General features: G+C 42.7%; 1 protein-coding gene across 1 annotated transcript in view; it reads right to left on the bottom strand.

Moving 5' to 3' along the window:
• Window positions 1–20,987, bottom strand: part of CTNNBL1 (catenin beta like 1) — a 179,396-nt gene that overhangs the window by 14,320 nt on the left and 144,089 nt on the right. Inside the window, exons 12-13 of the mRNA XM_070420298.1 lie at window positions 11,506–11,603; window positions 9,198–9,278 (exon numbers count right to left, since the gene is read on the bottom strand). Coding sequence (XP_070276399.1) covers window positions 9,198–9,278; window positions 11,506–11,603 — 179 coding nt within the window. The remainder of the gene's footprint in view (window positions 1–9,197; window positions 9,279–11,505; window positions 11,604–20,987) is intronic.

The raw sequence follows: 20,987 nt of genomic DNA, 5'->3' as shown, positions 1-20,987 counted from the left end.
ATGGCTCACTGGATATCTGGGTGTGAGAAAGTGGAACTAGACACCTGAAAGAACTCAGGATATCTGAGACTCCAAAATGGCTGTCAGTACAGATCAAATCATGACCATCTAGCCAGGACTGTCTTTGGAGAAATAGTATTGAAGTAATATAAAAGTTCTAGAAACTAAACAATAAATCATCACAAACTTCTCTACACCCCATTACTTCCCTTATAAAAGGTTCCAGAAGAACTAAAAGATTCTGCTCCAGAATACTCTGATGGTTATGCACTAGTAATGTACAAGTGGGCTTGCTTCACTAGTGGCAGGGAGGAACTCTCCCATACTGCCGTAATTATTGGGATAAACGCTCATAAATGATTCAACCCTGTTTCTGCTCAATTGGCTAAAGTAGTGACAGGCAGCCCGGACCCATTGGTTGTCTGGTTCCATGTCCACTGAATATAACCCGAGTGGAAGGCTTTGCTGGTTACAGATATTACAATAATGTAATTTGAACTGAATGCACAGAAAATTATCAATATGTCCTGCAGACTCTTCTAAACAGGAGTATTTTTCTGTGTCAAATATAGCTAGTTTTGCCAGACTCTACATAGTTAAATATTTTTGATTATGAGGCTAATCATAGAGAAAACAAAAATTAGGGTTAAAAGTAGGAGTTAAAGAATAATGTAGAACACCCAGGACCTTCTATCTTTCTTAATACCCACAGGTAGGACAGAGCATCAAGCAAATGGGATCAGATCCCAGCTCTAATACTAACTTACTCGTGTCCATAGGCCAGTCATTCAACGTTTCTTGGCCTCAGCTTCTTTGTTTGGAAATAAGAAGCCTGATCTGGATCAGGACAGAGAAATAGGGTTCACCCTGAAGGTCAACTCTAATCTACAGTAATGGTTGTAGAGTACTACATTGGAAAAGGGTGGTAAAGCTGAGCTGGAGTTCAGTGGGGATGAGCGATGAAATCGATTAGCAATGTCTGCACTGACCGCAGGATGGGGAGTGGTAGTGAGCTTCACCTTTGTCTTCCCTGATCTGATGCTCTTGAAAGTTCCTTTAGCTTTGATAACCTGTGACAAATCCAGGACTGCAGCACTTCCATAATCAAATGAAATGGATTTCTGCCTATATACATTTATATGGATAGACTGAAGCTGTTGACTAACAGGGCTCCCAGATCTTTAGAAGTACAGCTATGAGAAATGCTTGAGTAGGAGACAAGAACTGTCACCTCAATAAGCACAATTAGCTCATCTTTTTGTCAATAAATTAAACTTCCCTGCAAGAAAGAGGCAACCTCTGTATCTGCTGTTGTATCACACAGGCGATTTAAAAACAGTGTGGGCATGTAAATCAGGTGCTCTTAAAATGCAAATATGATTAATGGAGAGTAAAGAGAAATTCCAAAATTCCAGTACCTCTTTAAGTGCTGTAAACATGTCTTACTTTAAAATTTCAGAATGAAAATTTATATATACGCTGAATTGTATATGAAATAATACAGAAGAGTTAAGATTTAAAGGAAGTCTTCCACAAATTAATTCACTCAACTCTCACCTTTGAGAAGAGTGAAGGTGACTGTCTTTGAGAAGCAATGACAACTCAACATGCACGTACAGCACTCTCTACTTCCCAGAGCAGCGTGTCTGCATTAACCTGACCTGTCGCATATGCCCTGTGTTGGGTACGTACAGCAAATATCATTTTCAGATTTCACATAAGGAAAAATTGAGACAGATGTCGAATGACTGTCACTGAGTTTTGGTTAGAGATTTGAGTGGAACACGATTTCTAGTCCAAGACCTTTTTCTATTAGTCCTTTCACTTTGGCAAGAGATGGGCTGCAAAAATGGAATAACACCAATAGCAAAATTTCCTGAATCTTTACTGTGTGCCTGGCACTGTGCTAAGTACTTCCATGGACCTCTCATTTTCCCTTAAACCCAAAAACTATGACTATGTCTATTTTTCAATTGAGAAACTGAGGCTTTATTAAAGACATGAAATTTCACAAAGCTCATGGTTGAGTAAGTGTTGGGAGATGAGATAAAAACCTACACAACTTTGGCTCTAAGCCTGTGATCTTATCCACAGTTCAAAGAAGGAAAAAGCCTTTGTTTTATAGACCACCTTCAGTATTATCTTACCAGCAAATGGATAGGATTTTTTGCTTTATGCCACATCTGGGGACTACTCAAACGAACAGCATTAAATATAAGGTCATCTACCTTCTTAGCCTGTCTTATCCTTATTAAAGCTAAGAAACTTTTTTATAAAAGGGAGGGAAGGGATTGTAGCTAGACCAGCAAATCCCACGTGTAATTTGGAAGAGTTAAAAAAAATATTCTGAAAGGTTTTGTTTTGTTCATTCCATAAGAGAGGAGTAGAATAAAAACTTAAATGATAATTGGGTGAATGGCACATTAAGTAGAACAGATTGCAATTCGCAGTAGCATAAGCCTGTTTGGGGGCTGCTAAAATAAACAGATTCATCTCCAAAGATACACAAGGAGGTGGTATGTGTGGCATCAAGGTGCCATTACTACAGGGTTGTGTGCGCTTTCCCCTCCCCCAGCTACATCCTCACTTTAAATGTTAATCTGTCTTCGGAAGCAGTATCAAATCCCCACCTTTCCACGCTTCTCTCTCTCAGCAGGCAAGTCACAGGCCTCCGAATGAGCATGTGGATGCCATTTCCAATCTGCCCCTGTCAGGCAGCAGAGCTGCCCCTGGCTGATGGAAGGAGACAGTCATAAAAGCAGCTGCTATGAAGCCAATAGGAATCCCTCTCACCTTAATAAGACGGGACATGACTCAGAGCCCCAACAGGGGTCACAGTTACTGTCTGCAGTCATGAGCAGGAATGGCCCCACCATTTAGAAAAGGCCAATTTCTTTTTTTCTTCCAAAGCAAGAGAAAATTTAAACCATGGCAGAGACATGTAAGTAGAGACGAGGGAGGCACAGACACCAGCAAAACAAAATCTCCCTCCAAGAGCTTCTAAAATAGGGCAGACTGTTAGAGAGAAAGCTCCTAGAGACTGCAGGTCATTTTCCACCAGGGCAATCAAGGCTGGAGAAAGAGTAAAAGGGATTTATTTATTGACTTTTTTTGGAGAACACCGAGCTAACTGACAGAAGCTCTCATAAGAATCTGAGGATCTCAGGCCAGAGCTTTGTTGCCAAAGGAAAGACTGACTACGTTAGTCTGGCTCAACACATGACCACGCGCCGGGTTTTTACAAACACCTGCATTAATCTTCAAAATAACCCTCTCAAATGAAGTTATGATGAAAACTTAGCGCACACACAGGATGATACATTTCCAAAAAGAACAGAGTTCGTGTGTGGCAGAGCTGGGATTTAACCCAGGGCTCATGTCCCTTCCATGTTATCATAATGCCTCCACCACAGGTGTGTCTTCAATTTCTAAGTTTACTAAAATGTAAATGAGGAAACAACTACCCAGACTTCTCATACATATAAACCAGCCTTGAAAGAAGCAAGGTTTCCATGAGTCTGTAGGGGAGAGACTAGGAACCCCACTGAAGAGGACTAAAGGATGAAAACAGCAAAACAGTGCTGAGACCACAGTACAAGGTAAGTGGCAAAGGGGTGACTGGAACCCAGTCCAACCTCCTAACTATAGAAAGGATGACTGTGACTGAGAAGGGGAGAGGCAGGGGCAGGGAGGCAGGAGAGAGAGGGCAAATGGACCTGTGGCAGAATCTGTGGGTGCCTGGAGAGGGAAGCAGGAGAGGAAAAGCACCATGTCACCCCTCCCCCACCGTCCCTGGCCTCTTCTGGCTGTAAGCTGTGTTCTGGCAAATTCATGGCCTGAGAAGTCTGGGAACCACTGGTTTAAAGAACAGCTGAGAGGAACTCTCAGCAGGATTCTCTTTTTGTAAGCTTGCCCCAGAGCTTCCAGAGTGGTTAGCAGGAGAATCAATGGCAGCCTCACACTTCCATTGTCTGCAGGATCACCTACCCCACACTTTCATTCCTACGCGTTCCCTGTTTTTTGTACAAAGGTCTGAGTTTCAAATGCTAAGGAAATAGTCAAAGTTTGTTTCAGACATTAAGTCCTGTGGATACTATTTCATTACATGGAATCCATCTTTCTCTTTCCAGGATGAAGCTTGGAATAATTTAACTGTGGCAAAATTAGCATGCAATTTGTAAGTCATTATGGTGCAAAGTATGTGGTAAGAACACTTTATTGAATAAACCTGCTGAGAATAATTTTCCCAGGAACTAAAAAAGGGAAAACCCTCTCTCCAAGGCTCTGCTCCCTCTTTTAAAATGCCTGCCTATATAATTATGTCTTACTCCTGACAACCAGAAGCCAGGCATCTCTGAACATTTAACCAATAGAAGCCAGAAGGAACCAAGGAGTCAGGATATCGTCCTTGGTATTTCCTGTTGTTTGGGGATTCAGGTGAAATCTGCTGAGACAAGCATCCTAGATATTTACAGATCACAGAGAACTGCTGCTCACTCATGCCCTTTAAAAGTTCAAGTCATCAATAAAAAAATTTTTTTCTTAAAAAAATAAAAAGTCCTGGCCAGTGTGGCTCAGTTGGTTGGGCATAATTCCACGCGCCAAAAGGTTGCTGGCTCAATTCCCAGCCAGGGCACATGCTTGGGGTTGCAGCTCGATCCCATCAGCGGATGTGTGCAGGAGGCAGGTGATGTTTCTCTCTCACATCGATGATTCTCCCTCTCTCTCCATCTCCCTTCTTCCCTCTAAAAATGAATTTTAAAAAATCTTTAAAAGTTCAGGTCAAATATTGTTAACCAGGAACCCCAACAGTATGTCTGTTAGAGGCAGAAACAGATACTGGGGACTAGCTATTAATTATAAGAAATATTAATCATGCTCTGTTAACCGTGATTATTTTGTTCTGATTAAAGAAAGCACATTGTAACCTGGCTGGGAGTTGTAAGCCCAGGACCTGGGGATAGGGGTGCGACTTTCTATATGGAAATCACAGAAAACCTCCGGAGGTGACAGTTAGGTTGAGACTTGATGGCTGGAGGAAGCACCAGCAGGAGCAGAGTCAAGGCAGAAGGGAGAGCAAATGCAAAGGCTGTAAGGCAGGAACGCAGTAGTGGCAGGAGAAGTAAGAAGTAGGGAGAGCTCAGATCAAGCAAAATCTCGCAGTACTAGGGGAGAAAATGTGTGTGTATGTGGAGGCATGGTGGTGCAAATAGTCCTTATAAAAAAAATGAAAGGTTCTCTGGCCACCCCTCCATGCCAGGCCCTTTCATGTGTGTTATATCTATGCCAGCAATCCCTACATATGTAATTCCTTAAAGCACACAGGTTGGGACATATGCCTTAAAATCAAAACACCAGTAAGGAAGAAAATAAGGCTGGGGCAGTTAGGCTATTTGTCCACAGCCGGAGAACCAGACTAAGCCTGGCTCTGAAGGCTAGCCAGACTCCCCTGACACCTTCTGCTCCTGGATTTAACTTCGCACTTGCCCCCAAACTTAACTTGCCTTCCCAGTGCCCCTCCTTTGCTCCTGTTTTCTCTCCACTGGAAATGCCCTAATGACTCTACCTTTTAAGGTTCAGCTTGAATCTCGCCTCCTCCACAAACTAAGGGTGACTCTACGTGCAGGCAACTTCTCCCTGCTCCCTGGACACCTCTAGCCCTCAGCACCACTCCTGGGGTCCATTCTATTAGCACTTTCACCCTCCTCCCGCCGCCAGTGCCAAGCCCAGGGCCTTGCACAAAGCAGGTGCTTAAGAAATATCTGCCAAATGACTGGATTCTCTCCAGTGAATCTTGGTCAACAGCAAACCATGAACACTTGCACTGTACCCATGGAAGTCTGAAGTTTACAGAAAACATGATGGCTCTGGGACACTAAAAATGTCAATACCCGATTCCCATTATCTAAGATTTGTTGTTGCTGTTGTTGACTTGGCAAAATATGTGAGATATTTATTTATTACTGATCTGACTGTCAAGATCATCAAATGCCTGGGAAATAAGCATTCAATTTAAGTCAATAAATACGTGCCGAGCTCCCAATGGTGTAAGACACCCAAGTTTTTTTTTTTTTTTTTCTGTTTTTTTTTTTTTTTTTTAAATATATTTTATTGATTTTTTACAGAGAGGAAGAGAGAGAGATAGAGAGTTAGAAACATCGATGAGAGAGAAACCGATCAGCTGCCTCCTGCACATCTCCCATTGGGGATGTGCCCGCAACCCAGGTACATGCCCCTGACCGGAATCGAACCTGGGACCCTTCAGTCCGCAGGCTGACGCTCCATCCACTGAGCCAAACCGGTTTCGGCAAGACACCCAAGTTTAATGGAGGTGGGATGGGGTGAGGCGATACATTGTGTATGACTTAAGAGAGAAGAGTACATGAAGGAGAGGTGAAAAAGAGGTCGCTTTGTTCTAAGTCACTTTACACCGTGAGGCGGCTTCATCTGCCAGGATGGAGCCCGAGTGCTGGCAGAAAGCACTGCTCACAAATGCATCCCTCGCCCCCACCCGCCCGTCTCTCTGAGCAACACGGAGGTTGCTGAGTGCTAATGGCCTTGGAATGTTTGCCATGCCCAGCAAAACGGCCTTGGCATCCAGGAGACAGATGTTTGTCAGGGAATGGCAGGGGCCTGGTGCCTGTGGCACACACAAGCGCCGTGAGTGCTGGGGAGAGTGGCTGCAGAGATTACTCTCCGTCAGTGCGCATCAATTTCACACCCTCTTCAGTGCTGATAATAGATAATCTTGTGGGAAGCAGGCCAAGTTTCCTAACAGCTACAGGCAAGCTGCAACCTGACGGCCAACAGCTTACCTGTCTCCCTCAAAAAAAAAAAAAAACAGCAAAAGCCTATTTCAAAGCCTATTTCAGTTTCCTTTCAAACGAAGCATGTGATGGTACCAACACTCTGGTTTGCTTGAGCGACTCCTCTGGGAACCTGGCAAGGAAGATGCTCTTAGGAAAGGACTGCCTGGCTTACCTAAAGTTACACCAGAATTCTAAAGGAAGCTGGGAAAATCTAGCAACAGCAGCAGCTTTCAGTTACTGAGCAAGGTACTTTATATGCCATACTTAGTATTCATAATAGTACCGAACAGGAAATGTTATTTCCATTTCACAGATGAGAAAACCAAAGCTCAGAGAGGTCAACACATTTGTCCAGGGTCTCAGAGCTAGGAAGTGGCAGAGCAGAAATTCACATCTACTCGGCTGCTGCTCCGTCACCGATCAACCGCTCATAGTGCTCTTTATCCATCCCATTTTTAAAAAATGGCAGTTACCAAAGGATGTTCACCTGAACCTGAGGGAAAACATTAAGCTGGAGGGTATCTTGGAAATTGCCTTTGCTGATACTGTGTTATGGCTATGAAACTGGGGCTACATGTGGCTCGGTGACAAGGCGTGGCTAGGCAGTGGTGCCTGCATTACACGTCTAGGTCTCCTGGCTCCCAGGTGCTCCTCTGCCACCCCTGAAAATCTCCGTCAGCAGATAAATGGGGGAGTCCCCCAGACCTGTTGTTCCAGCTATTTCCTTACAAAAGTCTAGGGATATTTCAATTCGTTTCTAATTATCATTCAGACAGAGAGAAAGAATGTATTACTCCATCACTTTAATGATCACTAAGTGTCCATCAAGTACAAGTTACTGCAAAGGGAATAAACGATGGAAAAGGAGAGCTTAATCAAAGAACAAAGAGGGGGTAGGTGTGTGGAATGAAAGGACTGTGTGTGGGAAATGCTAGAGCCTGAAGTCCAGCCTCAGAATTTAGAGCCTCTGCCTTTTCTCTTGTAGTAGCATCACTGCATAAAAGAATAAAGTCCCAGCCAATCAATCCAATCAATCAACAAACATCTGAGGACTCACTAGGCCTAGGGAGCATGGGGAAATCACAAGAACGATACACGGTTGCCTGTCTACTGGTATTCATACATGAAGGTGTTTTTCGTGAAAGGGGAGGCAAAGAGAAAAAGGCATAGTCTTTGCCAGCCCTGGGCTCTCACCCTGGCCCGCAGCATAGCTGGACTACCCAGCATAGACGGAGGCGGGCACTGAAACGGCTCCTCCACCAGGGAGGTTCAAACACCAAGTGGATCTTTAAGGCGAGAAGTAAAAAGAGAACGGAGCGATATAGCAAATCAAGATCACAAGGAAGATGAAGTCTATTTCAGACTTTGAAAAAAAGCAAGAAAAAGATCATTATGCAATGTGACTAAAGACTAAGGAATGTCTTGTAGGAGAGAAAATATGAATCGAACATTAAAACAGATATGAAAACCTGCCCTCATTGAGGAGGCAGATGAGAAAGCTACAGAGGCCAGAGGTAGCAGAGAACAAAATGGAAGCAGGTAAATAACACAGAAGGTAGGATAACACCATAGTAAGCAAAGCCCCACAGGGAAAAAGACTAGCACAGTGATGGCGAACCTATGACACGCGTGTCAGAGGTGACACGCGAACTCATTTTTTGGTTGATTTTTCTTTGTTAAATGGCATTTAAATATATAAAATAAATATCACAAATATAAGTCTTTGTTTTACTATGGTTGCAAATATCAAAAAATTTCTGTATATGACACGGCACCAGAGTTAAGTTAGGGTTTTTCAAAATGCTGACACACCCAGCTCAAAAAGTTCGCCATCACTGGACGAGCAGGTTTCATTTCCCTCAGCAACCATCAGCATAAGAAAATTAGCGTCAGTTGTGTAGAACCTGTGTGGGTTTTGCTGAAACACACCTGAGCTTCCCTTTTCTAGTCTCCAGCTTCTCATCTTTGGATGGGGGAAATGGATCCAACAACCTCGCAGTCTCCTTTCAGCTCTTACGCCCTGTGATCACCCTTCCTCCAATGCTTCCCTATGACTACAGACACCAGCAAGTGTGTGCATTAGCACACGCGGCCAATGTGGTGCAAGTCCCAGCAGTGTACTTGGGTTGACTTTCTAAGAGAAGCTCTTGTCAAGGGTATTAGAACGATCCCCCAGACTCGGGCCAGACCTGGCTCAATCCCACACAGCCTTCCTCCTGAAGGACTTTCACTCTTGTCAGAGGAGCTCTGCTCTTGCAAGCTGTTAGATGACATACGAAGGCAGACGGCACCTTAGCCCTTCCTGTTCTGCGGGTAAATATAAGGTGCGCAGGGGATCCAAACGGAGTGCAAGCCAGTAGCTGGCGAAAGGCAGGCAGGGATACGTACATGCTTTTCCCCTTCAATCTTCTTGTCGGCCACCTGCATTGCATCCAGATATTTAAAATGCAACTCCATCAGTCTGTCAACCTGAAAGAGATATTCCACAGGCATGAGTAAGAAGGAAAGAGAATGTCAAGGCAAAAGGAAGGGGAAGCTCTGATTCATCTCTGTCACTCCTTATAAAGGGAGATCCACTGTACCACTCCTACATGGGAGATCAGCTTTGCTTATGGACACATCAGGAATGGATTAAAGAGCTGCACGGAACAAAGCAACACAGTCCCATTCCCCAAAGAAGGCGATGCATCCCCAGCCTTTCGAGGACTCCCATGAATTCAAGTTGTTATAAACAAATAAATAAATAAAACTTCAATCTGCTTTGTGCAAAGAGAAGGAGCTTGAAGTTACATACTTGATATTCACTTAGAACTTTACAGAATTTTTTTTTTTTTTAGAACTGAAACCTTTCATGTTCAGATTCTGCCCCAGAGCTGATCTTTTTTTAAAAAGGTCTGAGTAAAATTTCTTTAGTTGCTTTTGAGTCAGAAGAGAGTGCAAGAAAAACTCCTTCAGCAACTTAAAAAGAACCTGACTTTTGCTCAGCAACAATTCAAAAATCAGTTTTAAACTTAACAAAAGTCATGCTTCAAACATGGCCTGAGGAACACTCAGTAGGTCTGAAAAAGTTTCCTGTTCCCCTAAGACTTCTGAAAGATTGAAGGAATACCATGAAGCCAGCCTAGACTTCTAACCCATCTCTTTACTAGGTTGGCAACCCTGGTGTTTACCCAGGAGCTGTTAATGGTTAATAGCTGAAGTTGCTTCAACATGGCATCAGAGAGTCCAGGAAGACTGCACCCAAACCCTCTCTGGAAACAACGATGGATCTAAGATCTTACGTATATTTTCATGTCTATTATTTCCTTAGGCCTTACAAAAACCTGACAAGGTAGTCAGAGAAGACAGATTACAACCCTAATTTCAAAGGTGAGGAAACTGAAGCACAGACATTAAATGTCAGGAGGGGACATGATTGCTAAGATGTTCTGCGCCCTAACCTGATGGCCTTTTCACCATGCTACACTGCTAGTGAGAGAAGAAAAAATGGTTAGAGGTCGGCTCAAAGAGACAGTCTTAAAATCTCTCCAAAGTCGGGGGAAAATGTAGCCTTACCTTGGACATAGGAAAGAAAGCTATTGTAAGTTTAAAAGGGCCCTTGCCCGGCTGGTGTGGCTCAGAGGTTGAGCATCGACCCATGAACCAGGAGATCACGTTTCAATTCCCCATCAGGGCACATGTCTGGGTTGCAGGTTCGATCCCCAGTAGAGGGTGTGTAGGAGGCAGTTAATCAATGATTCTCATCATTGATGTTTCTATCTTTCTCTCCCTTTCCCTTCCTCTCTCTGAAATTCATTAAAAAAAACCAAAAAAACAAAACAAAACCCCAACAACATTAAAAAAGAAAAAGAAAAAAAGGGGAGGCTTTGGTCCTTAATTTTTACTCATCTGGACTTACCTACTTATTTCTAGTATGATAAAATACACAGGCTTTCTGGACTTAGGCAGCCTGGGTTCAAATCTCAGTTCTGCTTTTTAACTGGGTGATCTTGGGCAAGTCACATAATGTCTCTAAGTGTCAATTTCCTTATCTGTAAATGTGAATAATACTGTATCACCCAATCCTAGTAGTCACCCACTAAATGATAGTTCTTATTCTCTTCAAACACGTATGGTTTGGCATGCTAGATAACTATAGAATATTTATCTAATCGCATTTACATGGTCAGTCCCATATTCCATAGCCCATCTAGAATAGGCTCTACCATTTCTTTTAGCATCATCTTCATTTCCCTTACCACCACCTAGTAAGACTTCATTTGATCTTTATCTCATTGACTCTTCAAGATGGGTATCAATGACTTCATTTTAAAGCCAAGGAAAATGAGGCTCAGAGTAGCACATGTCTCAAAAGTGGCAAAAGCAGGCTCAAATCCATACATCTGAATCCAAAGTGCATGCTTTTAGTCACTCTGCTATGATGTCTCTCATCACCCTCCCCTCCCCCAATCCTATTGTAATCTAAAACACCCTTTAAAGTGCTAATTGATACTACCCTATGATGTTACTACTCCCAGGGGAATGCAAGACAGAATAACCAGACAAACCTTTCTCATCCAAAGCAATGGGGCCTAGACGCGGAAGAAGATATTTTAGGGCAGGAACAATCAACCCAGCACCCTTCAGACTGCATCAGGTAAGAGCCCTTCTATCACCAGCGGTCTGGTCCCATTCTTACAGTCCATCAAGCACTCACCTTCTCACTGTCATTTTCAGTGAATTTATTCAGCAGCCGGGTTCGCTGTTGCCCTCTCAGGTTCCGCAGGAGGGAAGCCAGGATCGAACAGACATGCTCTGGGTTGGGAAGGAGGAAAGAAAACATGCTGTGATCAGGGCAGTAATTATTACCTCTTCAAGCTTGGTCTGGTTCTATTGAAGGGAATAAGGAGGCCTTCCCTGACTGCTGCTATTGATTAATAAGATTAAGAGCCTAAACTGTGTCATTGGAAACTGAACTGGTCTTCACGTACTGCACAAGAAATGTATTCAATAGGGATGATACCTTCAAGGCCAACTTGAGCAAATGAGTCAAAACTAAGAATCTCTATTCTGCCTGGAATAAATTGATTTTTATTGTCCACAACAGAACTTCAAACTAATCCCCCCTTTACAGAAATAATCTGTAGAAAGAATATGAATACTGGCCATGAGATGAGCATATAATGAATAAATAAGACACGTTCATCATATTCTCAAATTACCTTATCACTTTCCCAAGTAAATATCCCAGAATTAAATAAGAAATATGATAAGGCCCCAGTGCAACCACTTACATTCTGGTGCAGCTAAAACCCCCACTTTAGGTTTAAAGCAGCTGGACAGCAAGTACTTCAAAACGGTAATGATGCTTTTTGAGTTCACAAAACCCATGGGCATTATTATGAGGTACTATTCTTCTACCCCTGGGAAGAAGAGGGTAATTGAAGGGTATACTAAGGCTTCAGCTGTAAAGAGATTCTTTTCTTTAAAAAGAATTTTTTAAAATCAAGAATAATGACCTTGAAAAGGAAGTGGCAAAAGTCTATTCATGGAAAAATGGCCAAGTTTATTTTGAACTAAAATGCACATGGTGTGGAACAATAAATATTCTATTTGATAAGTGACTGAAGGGCATCTTCAAATGCCAAAGTTACCTTGAGTTTTCAAAAATCACTTGACTATTAACTAAAGTCACAAGTAAGCATTCTTATTGTAGCATAGATAACAATTATTGCATTTGTTTTATTTCCTCACTTGTATCAGAAGCATCCCCCACCTCTTCATTTCCCTGTTGTCTTAATGCTGGAGTTATTTAGTCCTTAGACTATTTTCTACCCACATTCACTTCCATGGGGATCTCATTTAGTCCCATGGCTTTAAAAACCATTTACATGCTGACAACTCCCAAATTTGTTTCTATAATTCAGTCCTATTCTCTGGATGCAGACTCATACATTCAACTGTCTGCCTGCTCTTTCTATGTGGTTGTCCAAGATCCTTTAAACTTAACATGTCCCAAACCAAGCTTTCGATCTTCCTCCTTAAACCTGTTTCCCATGGTCTTTTCCATCTAGTTAATGGCAGCCAGGTTCTCCAGTTTCTCAAGCCAGAAACAGTAAAGATATTCTTAATTCTCTTTTGTCACATGAACCACAGCTTTTGTCAGCTTTACCTTCAAATTATATCCAGAATCCCATCTCTTCTTACTAAGGCCGCATAGTCACTACTCTGGTCCACACCACCATCATCTCTTGCTTGGAATATTCAACAACCTATTTGTGGATCTCTCTCTGTTTCCACTCTTGCCCACTTTGGCCTAATCTCTATAGAGGAGTCAGAATGATCCTTTTTTAACCTAAAGTTGAATCCCATCATTCTTCTGCTTAAATACCCTCCAATGGCTCCTCTACTCGCTCAGCCTAAATGCTGTTTCTAACGCCAGGCATGCTCTCTGAGCCTCTGCACTTGCTATTTCCTCTGCCTGAAATGCTCCTCATCAGATTATCTGCATGGCCTAATCTTCAAGTCTACTTTTACTCAACTGTCATCTCCTCAATGAGGCTTTCCTCTGACTACCCTATTTAAAAATGCAATGCCCAACATTATTCCCAAGTCTTATCCCCTCTCTTTTTCTTTAGCATGCATTATCTTCTAAAATACTATGTTTACTTATTTATTTTGTTCACTGCCTCCCTTCAATTAGAATATAAGCTCCACAAAGGCAGGAATTTCAGTCTGCTTCAGTCATTGCTATATCCGAGGTCCTAAAACAATGCCTGGCACATAGTAGGTACTTTGAAAAATACTTGCTGCATGAATGGGAAGAAAGCAGGCTCTCGATACAAGTTTTTGGTGGTGGTGGTGGGGAGGGAACAGAACAAACCAACCAACCATTCTTGAATTCTGGATATCTGTCAAATGCCTTCAAATAACTTTCACCCTTTTGTATATTTTTTGCATTTGAGATTAGTGGAACTACCATTTTCAATAAAACTAGAGGCCTGGTGCAAGAAATTCGTGCATGGGTGTGGTGCCTAGGCCTGGCCAGCAATCAAAGCATAAGCGTCTGGTATGGAAGGGCAGGTCCCAGCTGACCTCTGGGCCCTGGGTAGCACTTGGGCCCCCCCTCTGCCTGAATCACGGCGCCCGAGTCCCTAAGCGGAGATGCGGTGAGCACAGCCGGACGCCACAGGCTGGGGCACAGCATGGGCCTCTGGGCCTCCCAGCAGTGCTGCACAGAAGATGGGCGGGCAGCACTCTCTCTCCTGTAGTCTCAGTGGCTGCGGCCCGGCTCACCCGGAAGACGCTGCGTGGGTGCAGGGTGGGCTCCTAGAAGGTACCTGAATGTGGGGTAGCAGGGGGAGTGAGTGCAAGCTTGGCAGACACCCCACATTCTCATAGCACCTCCATCCTGCCACCCCTGACCCCAGGTAGCCGGTGAGAAGTCACAGCGCTTCACCAACGCCCGCCATGTTCCGCGCCACCCCTTGGTGGTCAGCGCATGTCATAGCCAGAGGTGGAATGACCGCCTGAGGGGGCAATTTGCATATTAGGCTTTTATTGGATAGTCTAATCAGTAGATTCAATTCTTTTAAGTATAAAGTTTTTCTTAAAATATATCTTCATAAGACCCAATATCTTTCAACTTTTACGTAAAACTGGGGTTGAGGTGGTATAATCTCCATCTTGAACAAAAGGAAGGGAGCAGGGAACAGGGAGAAGGGTGGGGTGAGGGTAGAAGGCGGAGTGGACAGAACAGGCACTGTTTTCACAGGAAGGTAAACAACATCATGAACCCAGGGTAAGATCAGTGAACCAAGACAGCTAAGCACAGGGTGAGAAAGTAAGATAAGAAAGGGAGGCCTTTGAGGTACATGTCAGGGAAAGTCCTCTGACCTCTGTATGCCAAGGAGAGAAGACTAGAGGAAGAAGGAGTGGGGGATACATCAGTTCTGCAATTTGGGGCCAAGCCAAGTTAGAATATGGCTCTGATCTCTTGAGCTGGTGAACAGATGCAGGACAGGCCATAATAAATGCAGTGAATTCTAACAAGCTCAGTTCTGAAACTGAAATTATCATGACAACTGGTAACAATTTCCATGAATATACAGGACAAGCTGACAAACGTTGAGGAAAAAAGTTCTCATAGATTATCTGGGCCAAGTCTCTCATTATATAGGTAAAACTATTGAGGCACTTCAGAGAAGTGACTTGTCTGCACAGCTAATTGGCGAAAGAGGTAGAACTAAAACTTCAGATCACTCAGTCAATCATTTACTGACCACTTTTTCTGTGCCAGGCAAGCACTCAGTGCTCAGGGCCCCGGGACAAACAACACAGTATCCCTAACCTTAAGGTACTCTTTATTTAGTGGGCAAACAAAATAATACCTGGTAATTACAGTGCGTGTGACAAGCTCCTTCCGTGAGGTAGGCATAGGAGACTTGAGGATCCCAGAATAGAGATACCTGACCTAGATGGATTCCCATTGGAAGTGCCAAACAAGCAAAACCCAGCCATGGCCAACAGCTAGGCAAAGAGGAGCGAGCATTCCAGGAAGAAGGAACAATATATGCAAAGGCCAGTGTGAATGGAGTACCACATTCGAGGGGTTGAGAGGGAAGGGAAGGGAAGGGCAGTAAGATGGGCAAAGGCCAAACCATGAAGAAAAGTGACAAGAATCCACCGACAAATTTTAAGCTGTAGAGAGACAAGATTCTGAGTTTAGACAAATCCTGGCAACTATATTAGTATTCCTTTTAGAGATCAGGATCAGGATCAGGATCAGGATCAGGATCAGGAAAATGTTTTCTTCCTGATGAATTTTTTGTGCTTCTTATCAGGGTTTCCTTTTTGCCTTGGCTATTAGAAAACTCAACCACAGGAAGCAATTTCTTATTGATGCCCTCTATTCTCTACCAATACATTTTAAAATAAAAGCAATGGTAAAACCAAACTATACAAAAAGGTATAAAATAGACTCAACAAATACTTATTGAGCATCTAATAAATATATTTCTTTTCCCATACTTCTCTCACTACCCTATTCCTCTCTCCCAAGAAAAATAACCTACGAAAGTATACTGTGTACATTTTCGGAGAAGAAATTATAATATATATATTTTCCATATATTCTGTACTATACCTTTCCATATCAGCACACACTTTTTTTTTTTTTAAAACTACTATAATTCCACTGAATCTTGTCGTAATTTAACTTGTGCCTCAATCTTGGGCATTTTAGGTGGTTTCCAGTTTTTGGTTGTATTGTTTTTGCTATTAGAAACAATGCTGCAATAAATATTCAAGTACACAATTTTGGCAACTTTTGCATGTATATTCTTAGGGTAAATCCCTAGCAGTGGAATTGGTGAGTTAAAAGGTACTGATATATAGAATGTTAAAAGACACAAATACTTCCACTCTCTCTGCCTTCCCAAAAGGCTGTACCAATGATGCTTCCACTCCACACACAGAATGGAAGTATGGAAATATCCCATATAATAAAGCAGTAATATGCAAATTGACCGTCATACTCTCACACAAGATGGATGCCCCCATGTGGTCACAAGATGACAGCCACAAGATGGCCAGCAGGGGAGGGCAGTTGGGGGGGACCAGGCCGGCAGGGGAGGGTAGTTGGGGGTGACTAGCTAGCAGCAGAGGAGGGCAGTTAGGGGCAACCAGGCCAGCAGGGGAGGGCAGTTAGGGGAGACCTGGTTGGCAGGGGAGGGCAGTTAGGGGTGACCAGGTTGGTAGGGGAGGGCATTTAGGGGTGACCAGGCCTGCAGGGGAGGGCAGTTGGGGGCAACCGGGACTGCAGGGGAGGGCATTTAGGGGCAACTGGGCCTGCAGGGGAGGACAGTTGGGGGCAACCGGGACTGCAGGGGAGGGCAGTGGGGGTGATCGGGCCGGCAGGGGAGCAGTTAGGTGTCAATCAGGCTGGCAGGGGAGTGGTTAGGGAGTGATCAGGCTGGCAGGCAGAAGCAGTTAGGGGCAATCAGACAGGCAGGCAGGTGAGCGGTTGGGAGCCAGCAGTCTTGGATTGTGAGAGGGATGTCCAACTGCTGGTCATCCCTGTGGGATCGTGGGATTGGGCCTAAACTGGCAGTCAGACATCCCCCAAGGGGTCCCAGATTGGAGAGGGTGCAGGCTGGGCTGAGGGACACTCCCGCCCCTCCCCCAGTGCACGAATTTCGTGCATCGGGCCTCTGATATATATATATATTTGTTTTCCCACATCCTCACTCAGATTGAACTTAGAAATTATGACAACCTGATGGGTGAAAAACAGGATCTTCTTTTGATTAGCATGTTTTTGTTCTTGTCATGAATAAGGTTAAGCACATTTTCTGATGTTTACTGACCATTTGTATTGCTTTCTGTGTGAATTGGTGAATTGCTTGGCCTTATCTTTTGCCAATTTATATTTCTATGAGGCCCTTATAAATTAAGAATATTACCATTTTGTCATATATATTGCAAATATTTTCTCCAGTTAGACATTTGTCTTTTGACAAATTCTTATTCAAAGCTAAGATTTAGTACCACCATATTGTTTTGCTGTAAGCTGCTTCAAATTCTTATTTGAAAGTAAGTAGGGCACAGTAATAACTGTCACCATTTTTATTGTGTATCTATGACAGTAGGCTTATTTGAATCTGTATACAATTTTCCCATTGTTTCCCAATCCTCACTACTAAGCTACAAGAAAGGTACTATTCTCATTTCTATTTTATAAATGTAGAATCCAAAGCTCAGAGAAGTTTTTAAGTTATGTAAGGTCATGTCCTTGAGTAAGTGGTATGAGCTTAGACTTGAACCCAAGTTGTATGACTGTGAACTGTAAGCTTTTCATACTATATATGCTTCATACATAAAAAAGGTAATCATCAAAGCTTTTAAAGGAAGATAAAAGAGACCAGAAACTAAGCCATGTGAAGTCTGAAAACCTGCATCATGCTCACTGTGTCCAAAAGATAGGCAGTACGTAAAGTTAAAAAATATTAAACAGTTTAATGAGAGGAAAATGAAGCAAAAGGCCACATGGTACCACATGGTATAGGACGTCAATAACAACCCCCTTCTCTCTTTTACTGAATTACTTTTTCCAGAAGCAATTTCTACCAGAGTCCAAACAAAGAAGAGACTTTGGGTTTTAGGCAGTTCCACAAATACTGAACTTCTCAATCATTTTCTCTTTTAATCTTGCTGATTAAGAAGGATGAAAAAGAGCTGGAAAGAGAATGTTCTTTATATACCTCAACAAGTCAGGGGGTGGGGCACAGAAAGGGGATCGGAGCTGTAATTCTCAAAAGGAAAATGTAAAATACAGAAGAATCTGTTTTAGGGGGGCACTAGATCATATCAGCATGTATTTCCATAGCTTATTCCAGCCTGGAGCAGAGATACCTTAATCAATTGCAGTGGTATTCTAAGAGCAAAGGTCATTTACCTATTTGTTTGGGATTTTAAGTAAAGTACAGCTTGTCAATTTCAGGAGACCTGAAGCTGCCTATGTTCCTTCCATCTGTCTCTCTGGGTGTTAGGGCTGGCCATCCATCACCAGTGCCTGCCAGATAGGAAAACACTTCAGCCACCCCAAGCTTTACACACACACACACACACACACACACACACACACACACACACAGTTTCATTAGCCACTAATAAATGTAGCTTCCCTAGGAACAGATTTCAGCTCAAGGTGGTGTCAATTTTTCAAGCACCAAAAAGATGGGAGAGCTGCTGGCAGAGAGAGCAGGAGAGATAACAGGTTTATCTGCTGGCCAACACTGCTCGGCTACTCTTTTCGACGGGATAAAATGGAGGTGAAGGATAGCTATGGAGTAGTCAACACAGACCAGGTAAACGTAGTGGCTCCACTGTGGAGAACAACCTCTCCAGCAGGGCGCAGGAAGAGCAGAACACGAACACACACCACCACTACCACCACCACCACCACCACCACCACCACCACCACCACCACTCCACACTCCCTTCAGAGAGGGAAGGCCAAGAAAATCTACATTTTCAAGTCACTACGTAGGGAGTAGAGGCCTTGGTAGAATATCAGAGAGGAAGTTCTGAAATTGTGCCAGTGCAAACCCCTGCCCGCTGGGTGCCCTGCTCAGCAGTCAAACAACTGGCTGCCTCAGACACTAATTAGTGAAACTGCCTAAGGAGGTTTGGGGGGGTGGGGGGTAGGCTCTGGTCCACTCTTCCCCCAACTCAAATCTCTTCAGGGCCTCTTAAGGGTAATTAGCAATGGGTTAGACCCCTGGTTATACACTAAAAGGTTGATTCTCTAGGGTCAGTTAAGAGTTCTGTAATTTCAGAGCAGGGAGGAGAACTGGAAATCTTAGAATTCAACTTCTCTGGAGTTCTGAGTATAGAAACAATAGCCCTGATAAGGGATGTTATTTTCTTTGTGTCAAAAGTAATTTTTGGGGCCACTGGAATCTAGAACTAATGACAGAGACTTTTGAGAATCTGATGAACCCTTATGCATGCTATCTATTCATATATATATATATATATATATAACATTTCCATGAAGGAGGCTCCTTGGTTAAGAACCCATGACCTGTATACCCAGATCGGAGGTCTTTCCAGAGGAGCACAACTGGACTGGCAGTCACTCCCATCAGTTTCTGTGTGTATCTTTTTTTGTCAAGAATAGAATGGATTAGAATTTCCCATTCCATTCTTTAAAAAAGTATGGTCCAACCTATATATCTGCTGTCTACAAGAGACCCACCTCAGAACGAAGGATTCACACAGACTGATGGTGGAGGGATGGGAAAAAATTTTTCAGGCAAATGGAAATAAAAAAAAAAAGCTGAGATAGCAATACTGACAAAATAGACCTCAAAATGAAGGCCATAACAAACAATAAGGAAGGCCACTTCCTAATACTACAGGGAGCAATTCAACAAGAGGATATAACTCTGGTAAACATATATGCACCCAATACAGGAGCACCCAAATACCTAAAAAAACTTCTGGAAGATATCAAGGGAGAGATTGACAGCAACACAATCATAGTAGGGGACTTTAATACCCCATTGACACCACTGGATAATTCCTCTAAACAAAAAATCAGCAAAAAGAAACAGCAATCCTAAATGACTCACTAGATCAGATGGAATTAATTGACATGTTCAGAACATTTCACCCCAGAGCTAAAGAATATACATTCTTTTCAAGTGCACACGGGACATTTTCAAAGATAGGCCACATATTGGGACACAGGCAAAGACTCCTCAAATTCAATAAGATAGAAATCATATCAAGCATCTTCTCAGATCACAATGGCATAATATTAGAAATCAAGTACAATAAAAACAATGAAAAAATATTAAACACTTGAGGCTAAATAGCATGCTATTAAACAATGATTGGATTACCAGAGAAATCAAAGAAGAATTAAAAAGCATCCTGGAAACAAATGACAAATGAAAACACAACAATCCAAAACCTATGGGACACAGTGAAAGCAGTCCTGAGAGGGAAGTTCATAGCTCTACAGGCCTACCCAAAAACAAAACAAAACAAAAAACAAAACAAAAAAACCCACAAGAAAAAATGGTAATAAATTATCTAACCCTACAACTTAAAGAATTAGAAAGAGAGCATCAGGAAAAGCCCAGAGGAAGCAGAAGGAAGGAAATAATAAAGATCAGAGCAGAAATAAACAACAGAGACCAAAAAAACGATACAAAAGATCAATAAAACCAAGAGCTGGTTCTTTGAAAGGATAAACAAGATTGATGGACCTATAGCCAGGCTCACCAAGAAACAAAGAGAGAGGACCCAAATAAACAAAATCAGAAATGAAAGAGGTGAAGTTACAACGGAACCCACAGACATACAAAGGATTGTAAAACAATACTATGAACAACTCTACTTCAATAAACCAGACAACCTAGATGAAATGGAGATAGTCTTAGAAAAATACAAGTTTCCAAAACTCAATCAGGAATAATAATTAAAAAAAAAACCTGAATAGACCAATCACTACCGATGAAGTTGAAGCAGTAATCAAAAAACTTCCAGAAAACAAAATCCCTGGTCTGGATGGCTTCACAGAGGAGTTTTACCAAACATTCAAAGAAGAATTAAAACCTATCCTCCTCAGACTATTCCAAAAACTTCAAGAGGAACACTTCCAAGCTCTTTCTATGAAGCCAGCATTAC

Source organism: Myotis yumanensis, unplaced genomic scaffold (assembly GCF_028538775.1).
Source record: "Myotis yumanensis isolate MYYU_CA2020_CCGP unplaced genomic scaffold, mMyoYum1.0.hap1 SCAF_7, whole genome shotgun sequence".
Classification (NCBI taxonomy): domain Eukaryota; kingdom Metazoa; phylum Chordata; class Mammalia; order Chiroptera; family Vespertilionidae; genus Myotis; species Myotis yumanensis.
This window is presented reverse-complemented; position numbering and strand designations above follow the sequence as displayed.